General features: G+C 39.2%; 3 protein-coding genes across 3 annotated transcripts; 1 reads left to right on the top strand and 2 right to left on the bottom strand.

The window, feature by feature from the left end:
• Positions 1 to 53: 53 nt before the first annotated feature.
• Positions 54 to 574, bottom strand: APUU_41733S (uncharacterized protein; the record flags this gene model as incomplete). The annotated part of the gene is made up of 1 exon (XM_041704949.1): positions 54 to 574. A coding segment is annotated over one exon (521 nt), but the record flags the coding sequence as incomplete, so codon positions are not given.
• Positions 575 to 13,834: 13,260 nt separating this feature from the next.
• Positions 13,835 to 15,000, top strand: APUU_41732A (uncharacterized protein; the record flags this gene model as incomplete). The annotated part of the gene is made up of 5 exons (XM_041704948.1): positions 13,835 to 14,124; positions 14,181 to 14,241; positions 14,291 to 14,409; positions 14,469 to 14,606; positions 14,676 to 15,000. The coding sequence occupies 5 exons, from the start codon at positions 13,835 to 13,837 to the stop codon at positions 14,998 to 15,000; spliced, it is 933 nt and encodes a 310-aa protein (XP_041557482.1).
• A 140-nt stretch (positions 15,001 to 15,140) lies between these two features.
• On the bottom strand, positions 15,141 to 16,308 carry APUU_41731S (uncharacterized protein; the record flags this gene model as incomplete). The annotated part of the gene is made up of 3 exons (XM_041704947.1): positions 15,141 to 15,208; positions 15,264 to 15,747; positions 15,802 to 16,308. 3 exons carry the CDS (start codon positions 16,306 to 16,308, stop codon positions 15,141 to 15,143), a joined length of 1,059 nt encoding a protein of 352 aa, XP_041557481.1.
• Positions 16,309 to 18,205: the final 1,897 nt, after the last annotated feature.

Below are 18,205 nucleotides of genomic sequence, written 5' to 3'. Positions count from 1 at the left end.
CTAACCCTAACCCTAACCCTAACCCTAACCCTAACCCTAACCCTAACCCTAACCCTAAGCTGGGGGTGGGTGGTTCCACGGGCTCGGGGTCGCAGGATCGAATATGCACTAAATGGGAGTTCTTCCGCGATGGGAATACCTGCTGCCATGCTACCATGCGGAATGACTGCTGGAAACTAGCCATGCCCTGTTCCCGCTCCTGGCGACTGACAAACCCGCTATGGCGATGCTGGGTCCATCCATGGACCTGCTGCCAGTGTTTCCGCATACTTTTGATATGGGTGGTGATGTACTGGCAATGTTCAGGGTCCTGCTGGCACTGCATGCCGTTCATGTACAGTTCAATCCCGGGTAATGGATTCTGCAGCATCCGGGGGATCTGGACAGCGTGGGGTTCCTGCATCACATTATCCCACTGCTGGATTGCCTCGGCCACCTGCGTACACTCCTGGGGCTTGATGGAATGCTTAACCCGCAGATGCGCGGCTACCTCCTTGGGGTGCACACCATATTTGCAGCAACGACATATGATAATCTGTAAACTAGGGATCCTTTGAAAAAATTGATGTTCCATGGTGCAGGACTGAATCTGTAAGATATATATATATATTATATGGTGGTTTCGGACTCGAGTCGCCGGGATAAACTTGGGATATGAATTAAAAATAGCCTGAAACTGGATCCCCTACCTTTCTTAAGCATGAAAATAGCCCCTGAATTCTTGCTGACTATATATGGTTGGTTCGGACATGTTATTTGTACGGTCGGTCGCGGGTGGTGATGATCCCCCATCAAACCTGAATCTGTTACCCTAACCAACTTCAAGCCAGTACCACACCCTTTGTAGTAAATCAACCAGCTTGAAATTTCGCCAAGTTATACTTTAACTAATACTGAACCGGCTGGCTTAGTTTAACCTCAATCGCCCTACAAAAGTGCATGGAGTGCTACACATGAAAAGCATGGAGTGCTACCCCTGCCATAGGTGCCTTGAGCCAATCACAGTAAAACCCTAACTGCTCCACAGCGGGCAGTCCTTCAAGGACTCCATGCCGCCTGTAGGATAGACTAAGCAGATCAGGAGATACCTAATTAATTGAATATTCTAACCATGGTTAGAATGTCTTGAGTAAGGTAATAGTATTAGATACTGACTCTATAACTCTATTATCTAACAGCCTACTCTATGATTTAGTGAAAGATACGAATACAATACTATATAAGAAATAGTTAAAATAATATAAGATTTAAGTTAAAATTATTTATCTATATATATAGTAGAGAGTAGATATACTTAGGATTAGTAGTTAAAGTACTATGGACTAGTATTAAGTAGTAGGTTCTTATACTATATAAAGTGAAGCTAGCTTAAATACAGATATATATTTTTATATATATCCTTAGTCCTTTTACTGTAGTTGTTATCAGTTTAGTAATCTTAAGACTATTGTAAATCACAGCCTTTATTGGTTAGTTCTACTTATGTAATCTATGACACTAGGTTAGATATTAATAATCTATAATTACTATTTATCAGTATTTCTGATTCTGATTCTCTATTTTTCTTATTATTCCTCTATATATAACCTTATTCCTTAATTAACTATATCTTAAACAGTACTATATATAGAGTAATCTAACTATAGTTAGATTACTTACTTTATAGTATAACTATGGTATAAGGTGGAATCTAGTTATCTCTTAAGATAGAGGGTGCTACAGCATATTAGTTACTGTATTATTTTACTAGACTCTCCCCTAATTAGCAGAAGGAATTACTAAAACCCAGGGTATTTAATAAGTGGCTCTATAATGCTCTGGATATTCAGAAGGCAAGCACGGTATGTATATTAGCGGTAATCCGGTATAATACCTTCTAATATATTATATTAGATTTATGTGAAACAGACTATGGCAAGAAATTCTTTACCTAGTCTCTTCTTAAACAGATTATAAATTCTAAATTAGACTATATAAGTTCCTCCCCTTTACTATAACATTTATTTAACTGGTTAACTAACCATGGTTAGATATAGATTCGCGAGATTAAGAAATTTCTCGACTTCAGCTATACTATTTTCTAACATCATATTAATAATATTGTATTTAATGACTGGGTTAAGATACTAAAACTCAAGCCAGAAGACTGGAATAGTCAATTACAAGTCCTGTTTTTCCTAATGTTTTATAATAATAACTGTAGAGAAAATAACTCCAACTTTCCTAGGGCCTTTATAACTTCCTTAAAGGATTATCCTATACTAGGTTCTTTAGATATGTCTATTACTAGAGAAAGTATTATACTCTCCTAATATCTAGGCTTTCTTTTAAGTCTTTCAGATATTGAGTACCAAGATATATAGTAAAGGCTTTATAATATAAAGCTGTCTATTATCTCTATATAGTATATTACTGTTATAGCTTAACTATTAATTTAGTACTTAAACATTTTGTTTAGGCATTCATAATATATAAGTAAAAGGAATATTTTATTAAAGATTATAAGTATCCTAAACTATATTACTCGTTAGGTATAACCAGACTAGGTTTATCCGGAACATATAAGTAAGGAGCTGAAGGAATTTTCCTAGGTAAACTACTTTATATACTTATTATAGAAGACCTATAATAAATATTCTACCTTACTATAGTTAGCCTACTATAAACAGGCAGAGGTTTTTATTACTAAATTATAGGATCAAGTAAAGTCTGATCCATAATAGTATAACCCTTATTATAAAAATCTAGTAAGTAACTCAGTATCCATAAAATCTTTTCTTATTAGATTAGGCTGATCTGGTTTCAAGCTTCTGGTATCTCTTCCATCAGAAACCTTTATATCTAGAGGTGTTGAAATAAATAAATACTGTCAGCAGTTCAAGCTATCACATTAGTATCAGGTCTTAGTTCTGGTGGTAGTATCATTCCCTTCACAATTAAGAGGCTCAATAGAGCCACTAAATGATTTAGCTAAAGTAGTTCATGATATAGATTTTCTATATAATCTAACTTTAATTAGAAAATATACTGATCTAGATGATCCTAGGGGGACTCTTTATCCCGCTATTTAAGTTAGGGGCTTAATATTTGCCATGCTAATTTCAAGTATAACCAACAGTTATACCTACTTCCAGGACTGAATACTCCTCTGAATCATTAATATATTATTTCAGAAGAAGACCTATTTAGGGCAATAGTACACTATCATCTACTAAAACAGGCATTACTTAAAACTCATAATCCTAGGTTATCTAGTTCTATAACAACAGGTATCCAATCCCTGGTACGTATGTTATTCTAACTTTTAGTTCTAATACCACTGATCCTTATTTCTTCTTCAGGATCAATACAAGACCGCGGTTATCCTTCTAAAAGAAAAGGCAGAAATTTTAAATAAATATAAATAGCAGGCATATCCAGATAATTAGAATAAAGATCTGGAGGCTTTTATTATATCTTAATTATAGAGATATAGTAAAAGAGCAGATATATATCCTGATTTTCTTACCATAACATATCCAAAACTATTTAAGAACCCAAGAGGTATAATATCAACCAAGCAGAAGGAAATTAGTAGGAATAAAGATTAGTTAGAGAAGAAGAATAATTATATCTTAAAATAAGTAAAGAGAGACAGGACTCTATAAGCTAGAATAACTTAGTATAATTTCTTTTTCTAAACTCTCTTATTAATATAATAATCTTAGTATTATTAGGATTTTATTTCTTTCTATATTATAGCTCTCTTTTATATTCTTAATACTTTGTAGTATACTTACTTTTACAGTACTATATATTTATCATGTCTTAATCGCAATATTTAGGATCAGATTTATTTTCTGATTTCTCTTATGACTACAGTTTACCTCCAATATAATTAACACCATCATGTTCAATACTGCTTTCAAATTCTAATCCAACAGCAATATCCTTTCATAAAGAACTAAACCATCTTCCTTTAACTATAAATACAGAATCTATCCAAGGCCTGAGGTATTATAAATATCCTATACCACAGCTTTTTCCAGACCAGAGAGAACTATCCCAGGCAAGAGAATAATTTACTTTATAATAGCGAAAAACCTCTATCAGAGAATATATTATACATCATGTCAAGGAGCAAATTCACTAGGGAGCAGAGGATTAAAGATCATGAGAATAGGATCTATTTATTGAAATTACTAAGATTCTAAGTAGGAAGCCTAAGGTTTACTACCATCACTACAAGACTGTTATAAATCATCCCTCCTACAGGCGCACAGGAACCAAGTCTATGAACACCCATCCAGACAGTTCAAATTACGGAAGACATAAACCAAAACCTAATAATACTTCTTAATCAACACATCGTGCAATTGCTAGCCTTCTTGAACAGGGAAAGGTAAGTCATAGAATTCTAACCATGGTTAGATGTTCTACTCATAATAAAGAAGAATAGTAAGATACTTGGCTAATATTTATATCAGAATCTTATTAATAAGATTACCTGATTTATTATCTTCTATTAACTACTGTTTACAACTATAGATAATATATTCTTCCGCTGGATCCTTTATATAATATGCAGCCCTTCGATCAACCTGTATATTCCTAGCTGTAATCAGATTCAATCACGTCTTTTAGAACTATCTTTTATAACATCGGAACATATTCTCGACTATTTCCCTCCTGACTCCCGAATGTTAATTATACTTGACTGCTGGATGAGCCCACACCAGAAGCCTTTTATAGTAATTACAGGCTATTTTATTAATTCAGACTAGAACTATCAGAAGATCTTACTTGGGTTTCCTCCTTTACAAGGAGATTACTCAGGTAAAGAACTAGCTAGGGTTATTACTTTAATAATCTATAAGTTTCAGCTTAGCTCTTACATACTGGGTATCATAACTAATAATATATCTAACAATACTACCATATTTACTGAACTAACACAAATCCTAAAGGATGAGCTGAATAATAAGCACTCTTTACTTCTCAGTACTACAGTTGATCCTAATTTTACTACTGTTCTTTAATCTACCTATTATATCCCTTATCTTATACATGTCATTCAACTCTCTGTGAAAGCATTCTTAGATAAACTAAGAATTATACCTAAGAATAATAATGTTCAGTTCTCCTGGGATAAAAGCAAGAGCTGAGTAAAACAGAAAAGGATTATTGGTACACTTAAGAAGGTATGATACTTCCATTATTTCTAACCATAGTTAGAATACTACTAATATATAATATCTATCCTAGATCTGCAAGATTAGCTGCTTTATCAATGCAAGCCCGCAGTGCCGACAAGCCTTTAAGATCGAATAACAAAAATCGGTTGATTATATCAGATACCCATTAGTACTATTTCTTGATTACCGCACCTGTTAGAACTCGACATATAAGATGCTCAAGCGTGCCTATCAGCTTCAGATTACTATTAATCACTATATTACAGCAAATACAAAGTACAATCTCTTGAGTCTTGTAATAACACCGGCAGAATAACATTAAGTCATATATCTTCAAGAGCTTCTCCGTGAGTTTGTTATCTATACCGTCAGTCTCTCTGAATATACCGGGACAACAATTCATCGTGTCTATGATATATATGATTCACTTTTCAACCATATTAAAGACTATCTTATAAGACTATTAAATAAGCAGTTTTATTGGAAGAAGATTCTTTATAAGGGCCTTGAAGCAGCACAAGATAAGCTGAAGAAATACTATCAGGATACCTATAAGTTTCATAGGGATATATATACAATTACAACTATCCTAAATCCATGCAGCAAACTCGAGGGCTTTAGAGGTACATCCTGGAGTAATAATAGAGGGCGGAACTATACTTAATAATATAAAGAGAAACTTACTAAGGTCTATACCTACTATACAACATAATTTCTGTTACTGGTTCAGACATCAGTATTAGAGGAGCCTACAGATCTGCTTGAGAAAGCTTTATATAATTTAAAATACTGCTATCTATCTCCAGAAGAGACAGCTCCATCAGGGAGATATTTAGAGTTACGAACTTATCTTACTGAAAGTAAGTATTCACACCTTCTCTAATACTGGATCCTTGATATAATAATTCTAACTATAGTTAAATTATACAGATCTTGAACATCCATCAGCCTGCTCTGATATTCTTACTTAATGGTTAATATACTAGTTATACTTCCCGATCCTTGCTCGTATTACTCGTGATTTCCTTGTAATTCCGGTATCAGGTGTTGGTGTTGAGAATCTCTTTAATACTGCTCGGGATATCTGTTACTATCATCAAAGTCAGCTAGCACCTGAGACTATTAAGGCAAGTATTATACAGATATGCAGTGACCGGTTTAAACTCAAGCAAGAGTATATATTCCTACAAGATAGTATTAAGGATCCTGAGAGGCATAATATTCCATTACATCCAATAAGTAAGGAGGTTTTTGAATTCGATTATAATGATAGAATAAGTAATTCAGAGGATAAAGCTGGCTTGGAAGATAATGAACTTTCTTAGGATAGAGATTTCTTTAATAATATTAAAGGTATTAATGGTACTGGTAAAGAACAGGTACTATCACACGTACCAGAAGGATAGGTTAGAGTTAAATTACCAGTAGCAGTAACTCCCTAATCTTCTATAGTACCTACTTCACGGGCTTTACGTTAATAGAGACAGTCCCCCGGCCATTATTATCAACTAAATAATAATCGGTAGATACTAGATAATATATATTATATAATATATATTTTAAGATTGACTTCTTATATATTTTAGTATATATCTCTCTCCTGCAGGAGTAGACATGCACAACCCGCCCCAAAATCCTGAACCCGATCCGCCCCGAACCCGCATGGGTTTGGGTTCGGGTCAACTATCTAGAACCCGCGGCTTAGGGTTAAACCTGCAGAACCCGCACTAAACCTAGTATAGTAATAAAATAGGGTTATTATAATTAGCCCTATCCTATTTAGGTAATAAAATTACTGTATTAGGTTTAGTGCGGGTTCTGCGGGTATTTGCGGGGCGGGTTTAGCAAGATCTTGACCCATGCGGGTTGGGGTCCGCGAGGCCTTGACCCGCCCCAACCCAACCCGTATGCATGTCTATGCAGGAGTAGTCGGTAGATCTATAATCTAACTATTATTAGAAGTAATTATATTAGTTATAAGTAGGGTGGGTTGGGTTATGGGTTCGGGTTATTCCTAGATCCCCAACCTATTAAATAACCTAACCCCGCCGCGGGTTTAGGTATATTCAACCCAACCCACAGCGGGTATAAGAAAACTAACCCGGACCCGGACCCAGGTGGGTTCGGGGCGGATCGGGTATAGGATTTCAGGGCGGGTTGTGCATGTCTACTACACACTCAGGATATAGAATAAAAATAGACTGAAACTAGATTCCCTAACCTTCTTAAGCAGGAAAACAGCCCCTGAATTCCTGCTGACTACATAGTATTAGTATTGATATATCATTTCTACCATCAGTCGCGGGTGGTGATAATCCCCCATCAAAACTGGTTTCCTTACCCTAACCAAGTTTAAACCTACACCATACCCTATTAAATTGCTGGAGGGCTCTGAAATAAATATAAGTTGAAATAAAATAGCTAATCTACCAGCTATTATAATTTAAGTACCTCCTAGGAACTACAGCCCAGTGTACCTGACTCCTGAAAATAAAGGAATCTGACTCTGGGCCAGCCAATCAGCACCCGCCCTCAGCTGAACCCTAAAGGAATCTGACTCTGATTCTTACCTGCCTGTGGGTTAGGGCTCCCTAGCAGATATTCTGGCCTATCTAGGATCTATTAGGAAGTAGGTTCTAATAGGAAGTCTAGGTATCAGGGTCATAATCTAGTTCTAGGTGGGGCCTAGATCTAGCAGCAGTATTTAATTGGTATATTAAATATCTGAAGAGGAGGTTCTCCTATCTGTATTCCGTACTAGCCTGTATTTTTCTTATTTTTTTTTGTTTTTGTTTTTTGCTGGCTTTCCAAGCAACCTAGATACTCCAAGCAGTATTCCTATTTATTTTATTTTTAAATTTAAGTCTTCTGAATTTATTTTGAAATTTAAAATATTTAGATCAGTAATACTGGGCGGAATCTATCTACTAGCTAGTCTGTGCAGCCTGGTTTTCTAGAATTCGCCCTGATTAAAAATTCTATTGGTTTAGTAGTTCCCTGCAAAAATTACTATTTAAAATTATTAGTTTTAAAGCTATTCTTTTAAATTACCCCTTTTTAAATTTTCCTGTATTACCCCAACTGTATTTAAAAGAGGAGGAATATATATATATCTCTCAGCTACCTATCTACCTGCCTGCCTGCCTACCTGCTGGTTCTATTACTTTGAATATATTACTTTTAGTATTCTAGAGTTATTCTAGATCTAAATTTAATATGGATTTAACTCTACCGCCATATCTAGTATTTCATGAATCCTATAGATTTGTTGCATGTCAAATTCATCAAACCGCCCTGTATCTAACCAGGATTCTTGATCATGTAACTCAGGAACACCAGGGTGAACCTCTAAATCTAGAACATCTAGGTCTTTTACCCCTGGAGATTAGTCATCAGGAAATTCAGGCAAGGCACCCAGTTCAACCCCTAAAAGGTCTCCTATCATCTAGGAATGGATTTCAATATTCTATCTGCAGTCATATTTGACTTAGTCAGCGGAAGATTCGTGATCACGTGCTTCAGGTTCATGGAATTTATGGTTATTTAACTCAAGATTCTAATTGGTTAATCTGTTTAATTCAGACACTAGAACAGAGTTCTTATATATTTTTAGTTGATTACTCAGCTAGGAATATTACTAGGAACCCTAGTTCTAGTACCCTGCCTACTAAAAAACGACCCCGTCCAGAATCCTTGTCAGTTCTTCCTGGGAACCCTGAGCCTGCATCTACTACATCTAGGATTGAATTTAACCCTGAACCACGTGACCTGGCTGCTCAGCTGAAGAAAAACCATAAATCTTTAATAAATTTAATCCGCAATAATCGAACCATTCAATCTAGTGGTTCTACATGGGATGCTCATTCATTTCATGGTGAATCTAGGTATCCTGCATTTTTAAATGGCAGGGATTCTGCAGATCTAGAACTGTTATTTTAATTTAATGAATATCAGGCAGAATTTCTAAATACTAGTATTTACCGTCTGCTGAATTCTGGCCAGGGAAGGATTCTAGAAACTTCAAGGCCTGGTTTAATATTTTTAAATACTTTTAGTATTAGTCAGCCTACTATTCGACCCCTAAGGCCCCTGCAGAATCCTGAGTTATTAAAGAAATATACTCTGATTTTTAGAGCTTTTATTATTTTTTTAATTAATTACTCTAGGGCTATGGCTAGTTTTGAATATCCTAGATCTATTTTAAATTTATATAACCCTGATCACGTGCCTGGGGATCTTCTAGAAGAATTAACCAGTATTCTACTAGAGGGCTAGCTAGATTCTAGCCAGAACCCTAGGCCACCTACATGGAATATAGATCTAGAGGATTCTGACGAGGATTCTGATGGTTCTATAGAGGATATTCAAGACAGCCCTAGTTCTAATATATTTAATCCTAAGCTAGTTCAGCAGGCATCTAGAGTTCTTCTAGATCTAGCTATTCAACTAGTTCAGGTTAAATGTATTAATCCTATGGAAACCCCTCTCCATGCCTTCCTGGCCTGCTATTCACGTGATTATTCACGTGATTGCTTTAAATATATTGGTGTGATTAGTCAGAGTTATTCAGTAATTATTAAATCCTACTAGTTTCTATTCCTGGAATGGTTCTATACAGAAATATATAATGGTTTATCCTCTGCTGAAATAGCTCTATTTATTCAGGATTGGATGACTACTTGGTTTACTGCCTCTTCTGAAACATCTCTAGGTCACGTGCTAGCCCTGAGAAATATTGTATTATTTCTAGTTCGAAATGATACCTCTCTAGGTGAGGTTAGTCTGGTTGGACCAGATACTTTAAAGTATCGCCAGATCCATGTGTCAAAGTCAAACCTGACCGCTTTTCTGATCCAGTTAATTCAGGCCCTGGCTCACCAGCTAGGAAATATATTATTTCTAGGGTTCCAGAATTTCCAGAGTTTTCAAGACCTAGGGTTCTCCTTGGGGGTAGCTGCAAATTATGAATTATTTAGTGATTCAACTAATAATTTCTTAATTATAGCTAACCCTAAGGGGCAGGAGGCTTCTCAGCACCTAATAAACCTAGTTCTAGAACCAGAAAATCTAGAAACCTGGTTTAATTTAATTTTAACCCCTGAGGGCCAGCCAGCTCTAGAATTAAATAAGTCACGTGCCAGGCAGTATTTAAAGAATTCTAGTACTTTTCTAAAGGAACTATTAGCCCTAGGTCACATGACTAGTGGTGCCCCAGCACGTGGAACTGAAATTAATTAGGTTATCTGGCGGAATTCAACTAGTACTGAGAGAAATATATATCTTGATCTAGGTAGTCAAAAATTCTTGATCCGGCTAGCTTACTCAAAGAACTATGCCCGTTCTGGTCAATCTAGTAATTTGATTAGATTATTACCAGAATTAATTTCTTATTTAATTCTAGTTTACCTAGCAACTATTCGCCCATTTGAAGAATTCTTGATTGGTCAGCTAAAAGGGGATTTACCAGCTAATGACTTTCTATTATTTTTTAATATAGAATCTGGTTAGATTATCTCATCTAGAACTTTATCTACTACTTTAAAAAATCTTAGTAATGGAGTTCTAGGTCAGAAGATCTCAGTATCCCCCTGGCGCCATATTACTCAGGCATTTATTCGACATGGCCTGAAGGTGGACCCACTTACTTATTTTAGTAATGAAGAGGATGACTATGATCTAGAAGCTTTAGGTGCCAGGCAAATGCATTATTCTAGGGCTAGGGGTCAGCAGAACTATGGGCGAGAGCTAGCAAGCTTTAAAGGGGTAGTTCCAGATGAGCAGGCAGCTTTAATAGAGTTTAGTTAGAAATGGTATTCCTATTTAGGTCTAGCTCCAGAGCAGCTGTCTCTAGGAACCCTGTTCTACCCTAGATCTAGCTCAGAGACCCTGGTAGAATCTTTGAATACTGGAGTGCCTGCCCAGCTTCAGATGCCTCTAGCTAGGCCACTAGTCCAGATTCAGTATCCAAGGCGGTCAGGGGTGGTTCCCCCAGCTAGGAATATTTCTATTGGTGAATTCCATGAATTTCTAGGGCTCAGGGGCTCAGAATTTTATTTAGTTACTGAATTTAATGATTCTAGCACTATATTAGATCAGGCTTAGTAGCTCCGGGTTGACCGCCTGATTCCTAGTTCTATTCCTAGACTAGATTCTAGTATTCTAGATCACGTGCTTCAGGATTTCATGCAGGATAGCTCAGCTAGCTTTCGCAGTAGTCACCAGCGGGAGGTATTCTATTTAATATTACTAAAATAACCTTACTGTTTTATAATATTACTAATTGCTGGTGGAAAGACCATGCTATTCCTAATTGGGGCTAGTCTAGCTACTAGTCAGATGACTATTATTATTTCACCTCTGATTGCTTTCAAAATAGATCTATTTAATAAAGCAACTGTCTTAGGCCTTCAACCAGTTCTATGGGATGAATCATGTGACAACCCTAATACTAGGATTCTCCTGGTTTAAATTGAGTATGTTTCTAGCCCTAAGTTCCTGGATCTAGTAGCTAGGCTTCAGGCAGAGAATCAGATTGAGCGAATTATTTATGATGAATGTCATATGATCCCGTTGACCCGTTATTACCGAACTAGCATGAATCGAGTAAATAAATTACTAGAATTACTAATTCTAGTTGTTTTTAGCTCAGCTACCCTGGCAATCCATGCTTATAATGATCTATTAAAAATTATGAAATTAGATTATTTTAGTAGGATCCCAGCTATCCAGGGCGGTGTGATGATGCAGAATATGAGCTACTATGTGAATGAACTCCCACATGACCTAAAAATCAATGAATATGCAGGATTCCTATTGTAATTCATTACTAGGTTTGAGCAGGAGAACCAGGGTCAGTTAACTAGCTCTAGGGCTAGGGTTATTATTTTCTGCATGTCAAAATCTATGATTGCTACCCTGTTCAGAACCCTGGGGGATCATTTGTATCTAGGGTCTGTAGTAGCTTAATTCCATGCAGATCTACCAGAGCCAGAAAAGGTGGCAGAACTAGACCGCTTTCAAAGCGGTAAAGCCCGGGTTCTTCTAGCCACCTCTGCAATTGGTGCAGGGTTTGATTTTAAAGAGGTGGATGCAGTGATTCATCTAGAAAGTGTATATGGTTTAACTGATTTTATGCAAGAATCCGGCAGAACCGGGCGGGATCCTAGGCGGTCAGGGTGGTCATTCTGCTTAATTAAGTTATCTGAACGAGCTACTAGACCTAGTGATTTAACTGACCGCCTAGAATTTAGGAAATACCTGAATGAGCAAATCTGCCGTCGGCGGCTAATTGTATTGAATTTTGGCGAGATCCCTAGGTCATGTGACCTGAGCTGGAAGCTATGTGATCTGTGCCTGAGGCAGAAAGCTTAATAGGACCTAGTTCAGCAGGCGGTCAAGCAGTCGTACCAGGAAGCTACTGTAGAAATTAAATTTCTAGCTAGGGCTACTGAATTCTTTACTGATTCAGTATGTTTAATATGTTTTTTAAAATGGATTGGTAAGTAAACTCTTATTTTAATTTTATTATATATTTTATATTAATTATTTATCTAGGTGGAATCTTTGGTGATACTGCAGAGTTTGTTTTTCAATATGATCTAGAGTCATGTAATGAATTTTCTACTTGGAAAAAAAGAATTCAACATTTTAGGAAGGATCTAGGAGAACCTAGGGTTGATACCTGCTGTTTTAGGTGTTTTCTACCTACCAGGGTCTGCAGGGGTCCTCTAGAAATTAAAAAGGGAACAGACTGCAAGAATAAAGATTTAATTATTTTATTCTGGCTAGTTAGTAGGTTTACAAACCTAATTCTGAAGAATTCTAGTATAAATCCCTGGGCCCAGGTAGAAAAACCTGCTGATTTGCAGCTATCTAGCTTCCTAAAAGAGAAATGGGAACTAGATACTGAGATTACTCAAGCAGCCTGGTTTTTCTATCAGTTTTCTAAGCAGTTTTATAAAATATATAGTTTTGATATTTAAATTAAATGAATTTTGTTTTTTCTTTAATATTATAAATTAATTTTTATATATAAAGATATATATTTTAATTTAACGTAGGGTTGTTATACTCTCTATAGAAATTACTAGTATAAATAAACAGGGGTTAGTTTTAATAAAGATATATATTTATCAGAATTAGATTAGATAAATAAATATATATATTATATCTTATAGTTGACTTAGGGTTGTTACCTTTTCTATAGAAATTACTAGTATAAATAAACAAGGGTTAGTTTTAATAATAATATATATTTTGATCAGGGCCTGCAGGCTTAATATTCATGCCTGATATTCAGGGTTCATGCCTGAGGCATTAGTATACCTTAATTAGGTCTAGACTACCCGCTATTAGCGTGCTAAGGCCTACCTTAACAAAAAATTTACCTAATTCTTTACCTGCGCATTCTACCTTCCTAAATAGGGAATCCTAAAATCTTTTAAAATATTATTAAAATTCAGAACTCTAGCTATCTGGTAATATATCTTTTAATCAGAAATATTAAGAATTAAAGATTTTAGAGGGGGGGGTTGGGTTCAACTCACCCCCCCCCCCCTGCCAAGCCTTAATTCTTGCGGAACCCCCCCCCCGGGGGTGTGACAGAATAGAGTTAGGTATGGTAGCTAATATACTTTTCTTGCTTCGGAACAGTTCCTCACATGATGGGTGTCCTGGGTGCTCTTGTAGTTCCCCCGTACGTCGGCTCATACATCGGTATTATGAGGCAATTCAATATTGAGCTGTACATCAAGGCCTGTGCTAAGGTTAAGGCCACGGTCCTTAAAATGGTCCCCACCATTATGGCCGACTTCGTCCAACATCCTCTCACCCAGGATGTGGATCTGACCAGTGTTGACACCCTATTATCTGCCGGTGCCACTCTGAAACCTGAAGTTGTTGCAAAACTGCAAAAGTTACTCCGCGGCGTTAATATCATCCAGGGCTACGGGTGAGTCAGGATGCCTGTCTAGATCTGCCAGTGATCATACTAATGGCTGCCCCCAGAATGAGTGAGGCTGGTGTTTCCACGCTTCCAGCGCATAAGTCGGTCGAAAAGAAAGGAAGTGTGGGCAGGCTATTTCCATCTGTGTGAGTATTCTAATTCCGGTGACAAGATATCTTCGCCTGACAACAATGGCACTGCTAGCCAGATCCGAATCGTGGATGAAAATCTGCAGGATGTCCAGCCAGGCCAATCCGGAGAACTTCTACTTCGAAGTCCAACTGTATTCATGTACGAACTCCCGACAACGGCCTCTCTGACAGTGACTGAGGTACTGACTCTAACTGCAGGGGTTATAAAAACAACAAAAAGGATACCGAGGAATCCTTCCACGATGGCTGGCTGCGGACCGGTGATGTGCTATCTATCGACTCCGATGGCTTCCTGTGGTTTTCTGAACGGAAAAAGGAGATGATAAAAGTGAAAGGGTGCGTTGATACTCTTGCCTTGCCTACTGCTCTGCGCGCGGCCTTTTCTAACATGTGCCTGTTATACAGGAATCAAGTAGCACCATCAGAGCTGGAGGGAATTCTCGGGTCTCACGATCTGGTCCTTGGAGCAGCGGTCTGTGGTTACTTTGACGATACTCGACAGACGGAGCGACCTATTGGTTATGTGGTTCTTTCTCCATCCGTCGCCCCGAACGAGCGTGACAGGGTGCTGGATGAGATTCGGACATGGGTTGATGGACAAGTAGCACCCTACAAGCGGCTTCGTGGTGGCTTGCACTCCATCGGTGCGCTCCCAAAGAATCCTACTGGGAAGCTCATGCGCAGCCAGCTCCCCATCAAGTTGGCCGAAAAGCGCAAGGCACGAATTTGAATGGTCCAAGCGAACCTCTAAGGACAATTATGTAACTGAGCAACCTATCACGGCGGCATCCATGTTTTCTTTTCAAACATTTATCATACATTCATTGGAGAACGGAGCTGAGTCCCACCTGCTCTTAACAGGCTCCACGACTATGGTACTAGATTCTCCGAGAGCAGTGGGAGCTGGGTTATACTTATAATTGGGTAGTGCGTGATAACTGGGCCATATCAGACTATGCGCTATGAAACAATCACCAGATCCAGGGGTCTCACTGTTTGATAGATCCAAGAAGGGGTATTCGCCGGCCATTGAGGCTGGTAATCTGCGCTCGTTAAAACAATTTAAACGATAGGACGCCATGAGACCCTGAATATATTCTCCAATTTCCCTCTCGGTGATGTCAACCAACGGAATTGAAATCATTTCTGGGTCTGCGACTGTCTCCAAAGGCAATGAAGCCGGGTTAGCCAGAAATACAAACAGTTTAAGAGCCGAAACAGCAGCACTGTAGTCGGGAAACTCGATTACAGATGACAGAAGCCACCGGTATACGACAGCTCTGATCTCCAGTCGTTCCTCGCAGAGGATGAGCTGGTCGCGCAGTTCATCCCAATAGAGCAGGTCGATTGCCGGATGATGTTCGGGGAAGCGGTGTTGCAGAGTCGTGGGTCGGAAGGGGCCTTCGATCTGGTTGCGATTATGGCTTGTCGGGTGCGTGCGCCAGACAAGAATTGCCTCGACAATCCGGGTTGGGCACTATAATGCAGTTTAGACACGCAGTTTACTGGTTCGAGATTCTTTATAACTGACCAGTACATGAGAGTAGCCTCCAATCCGTGTTCTATGGAGCATTGCCTGCATTGCCAGCTGCACAATTTTGGTGAGAATTTCGTTATCCAGCTGTTGAATTTGGCTGTTGTTCAAATCACTGACGAATGGTCGAATTCCCAGGGTCTGGTGAAACGACTGTATGTTAAATTCATGCATTGCCCCTTGTATCTTCGCTTCTATTAACACCAACGGGCACTTGGTCGATGCTTTGGTTGGCTTGGGCATCGGGACTCCGGTGTACAGACTGAAGAGGACCATTGTTCCACTAAAGAATGTAGAAAGATCAGTGTCCACAATGTTATGCCGATCTACAAGATCGACATCTTCCCGCGGCGAAGTATCAGTGGGCGAGATGGTCTTCTCGGCTTCGAAAACCTGGGAGGAAGATAGGCCCATTGGAGGGTCACACAGACGCCCTGTTTCTTGTGGCTGGCCATCTGACAATTTCAACGCATGATCCAAATCTCGGACTGTAGCAGTAGTCATACCTGCGGAGAGCCCTGAGCGTCTCTCGTCAGCCCCTGAAGAGAGTAAACGTGTTGACTCCCTGCGCAGTTCCATGGTCTCCTGTTGGTCAGGTTTATCTGCAGAGGAGATAGCATCACTGGTTGACTCGGTTGATAAACCGCATCTAGGTGTACGGTCCAATGTATCATCGTCTAAGGATGAAGCCAATTTGTCTGTGCTTTAGCGCGAGATCCAGCCGGAGAGGAAGTAGAGCCCGTTTGGTACATACTCGCCAGAGAAGTCATTTGAGCACTAAGACTCAGCAGCTTTTTTTTTATGTGTAAGACGGATGCCCTTAAATCACGGTTTTCATGGATTAGCTGAAGCCTCTCCACGGCCTTACAGGAGCCAAATCCCTCGGTGTTCTTAATACTGGCAACAAACCGCTCCAAGTGTTTGATATAGCTTCCCTGCTTCTCGCGGAAACATTGCTGTGAAATGCGATTCTGCACCCGTTTTTTCTCCCGTTGTCTATCCGTCATGGACCCTCTCTGTGTTGCCGACCCGTGCGCGCGCGTTGTTTTTGGCATATTTGTCCACATCCAGAGAAGAGTAGAAACATCCATCCCCAAATCCCAAATCCTCGAAGCTTTCCCCGCAAAAAAAAAAGAAAAAAGAACAAAAAGGAAGTCCTGCTTACGTGCACTGAGGCAGCTGACCACAGCCCCTGAGTGACGTATTCCCTGTGTGGTGGCTTGCATAAGTGCAGTGCACGGAATACACTGGAATTGCTGGCGGAATGCAGTCGGAACTCGGAATAGGCGACTATTCGAACCACGTTGGTAACCAAGGCCCATTCACCACGCATTCAGAGATCTAAATAGTTCTGACACCTGCGGAGGTTCTGGATTTTGTTGGCATCTCATTGTACACTAGGCTGCGTGGGTGCATTTATTAGAAGGAACTGATATATGAATCGAGCCAAACCTGGGCGTCCTGCTAGGTCTAGCAGAACGGGGCCAAGTCTGCTCGGTGAGGATGCAGTGATGAATGACCCTGTGCGGAGAAAATGTGGGAGGCGGATATTGCAAAAGGAGATACATACTTTTCGGCCCCTCCTGCTGAGCGAAGCAGGCCGACTAACTAATAGCATGGAGACTGGCTATTACTAATTCCCCAGGAGTCTTGAGGGAAGGGTTTTCTCTTAATAATAGGGTAATTATCTGAATTCCTCCCAGTGTGTGGCCTACCACTGCGACTACAGTTTGTTGATGTGGCTGCTCGTGCCACAAATACCATGTATAATGGAAGGGTAGCTCTGTCGTAATGAACAAGCATGTAGTCTGCAGTTACGCAAGTTATAGTCATAGCTCTATTAGCAACGGGCTGGATCAAAACTGAATCAGTAATTCATGAGACGACTATAGGTGGAGGAAAGTGGCCGGAAAAAGAAAATGAATGGTAATTGATTTCCGATCATACTAGTGCTGGACACAACATCCAAGCCAACTGAAGCCTCAGCAGAACAACGTCCAAAATATCCAAACTTTCTGTCATGTTAGAGCAACTACATACCTCGTGCATAACGTACATAATCTCCCTGATAGCATCGCGACACACGACCACTGTCATCTGTCGCCAAACCTTAGTCAGGCTCAACGGCAAGCCCTGCAGTCTGAGTCTAAAGATCACGACAGGTAGTAGTGCCACCCTGAGAAAGTAGATATTGTCAACCCTTACAACGCACACTGTCCTCCCTCCACACCAACAGAATAGGGGCTGTGCCGCCTGCGACGACAGAGGGCTCCCAGGACCGCAGTAAACTGTCCTAATTTGACCTTGAATTTGGTAGAGAAATGGCTGGAAGTAGCACTGGGCAAACAGCCGAGCAGCGCAAGCAACAGCACGGCCACCATGGCTGGTGTATGGTTAGTCT

Source organism: Aspergillus puulaauensis, chromosome 4, assembly GCF_016861865.1.
Source record: "Aspergillus puulaauensis MK2 DNA, chromosome 4, nearly complete sequence".
Taxonomy (NCBI): Eukaryota; Fungi; Ascomycota; class Eurotiomycetes; order Eurotiales; family Aspergillaceae; genus Aspergillus; species Aspergillus puulaauensis.
Note: the sequence above shows the minus strand (reverse complement) of the source record. Positions and strands in the feature narration are given on the sequence as shown.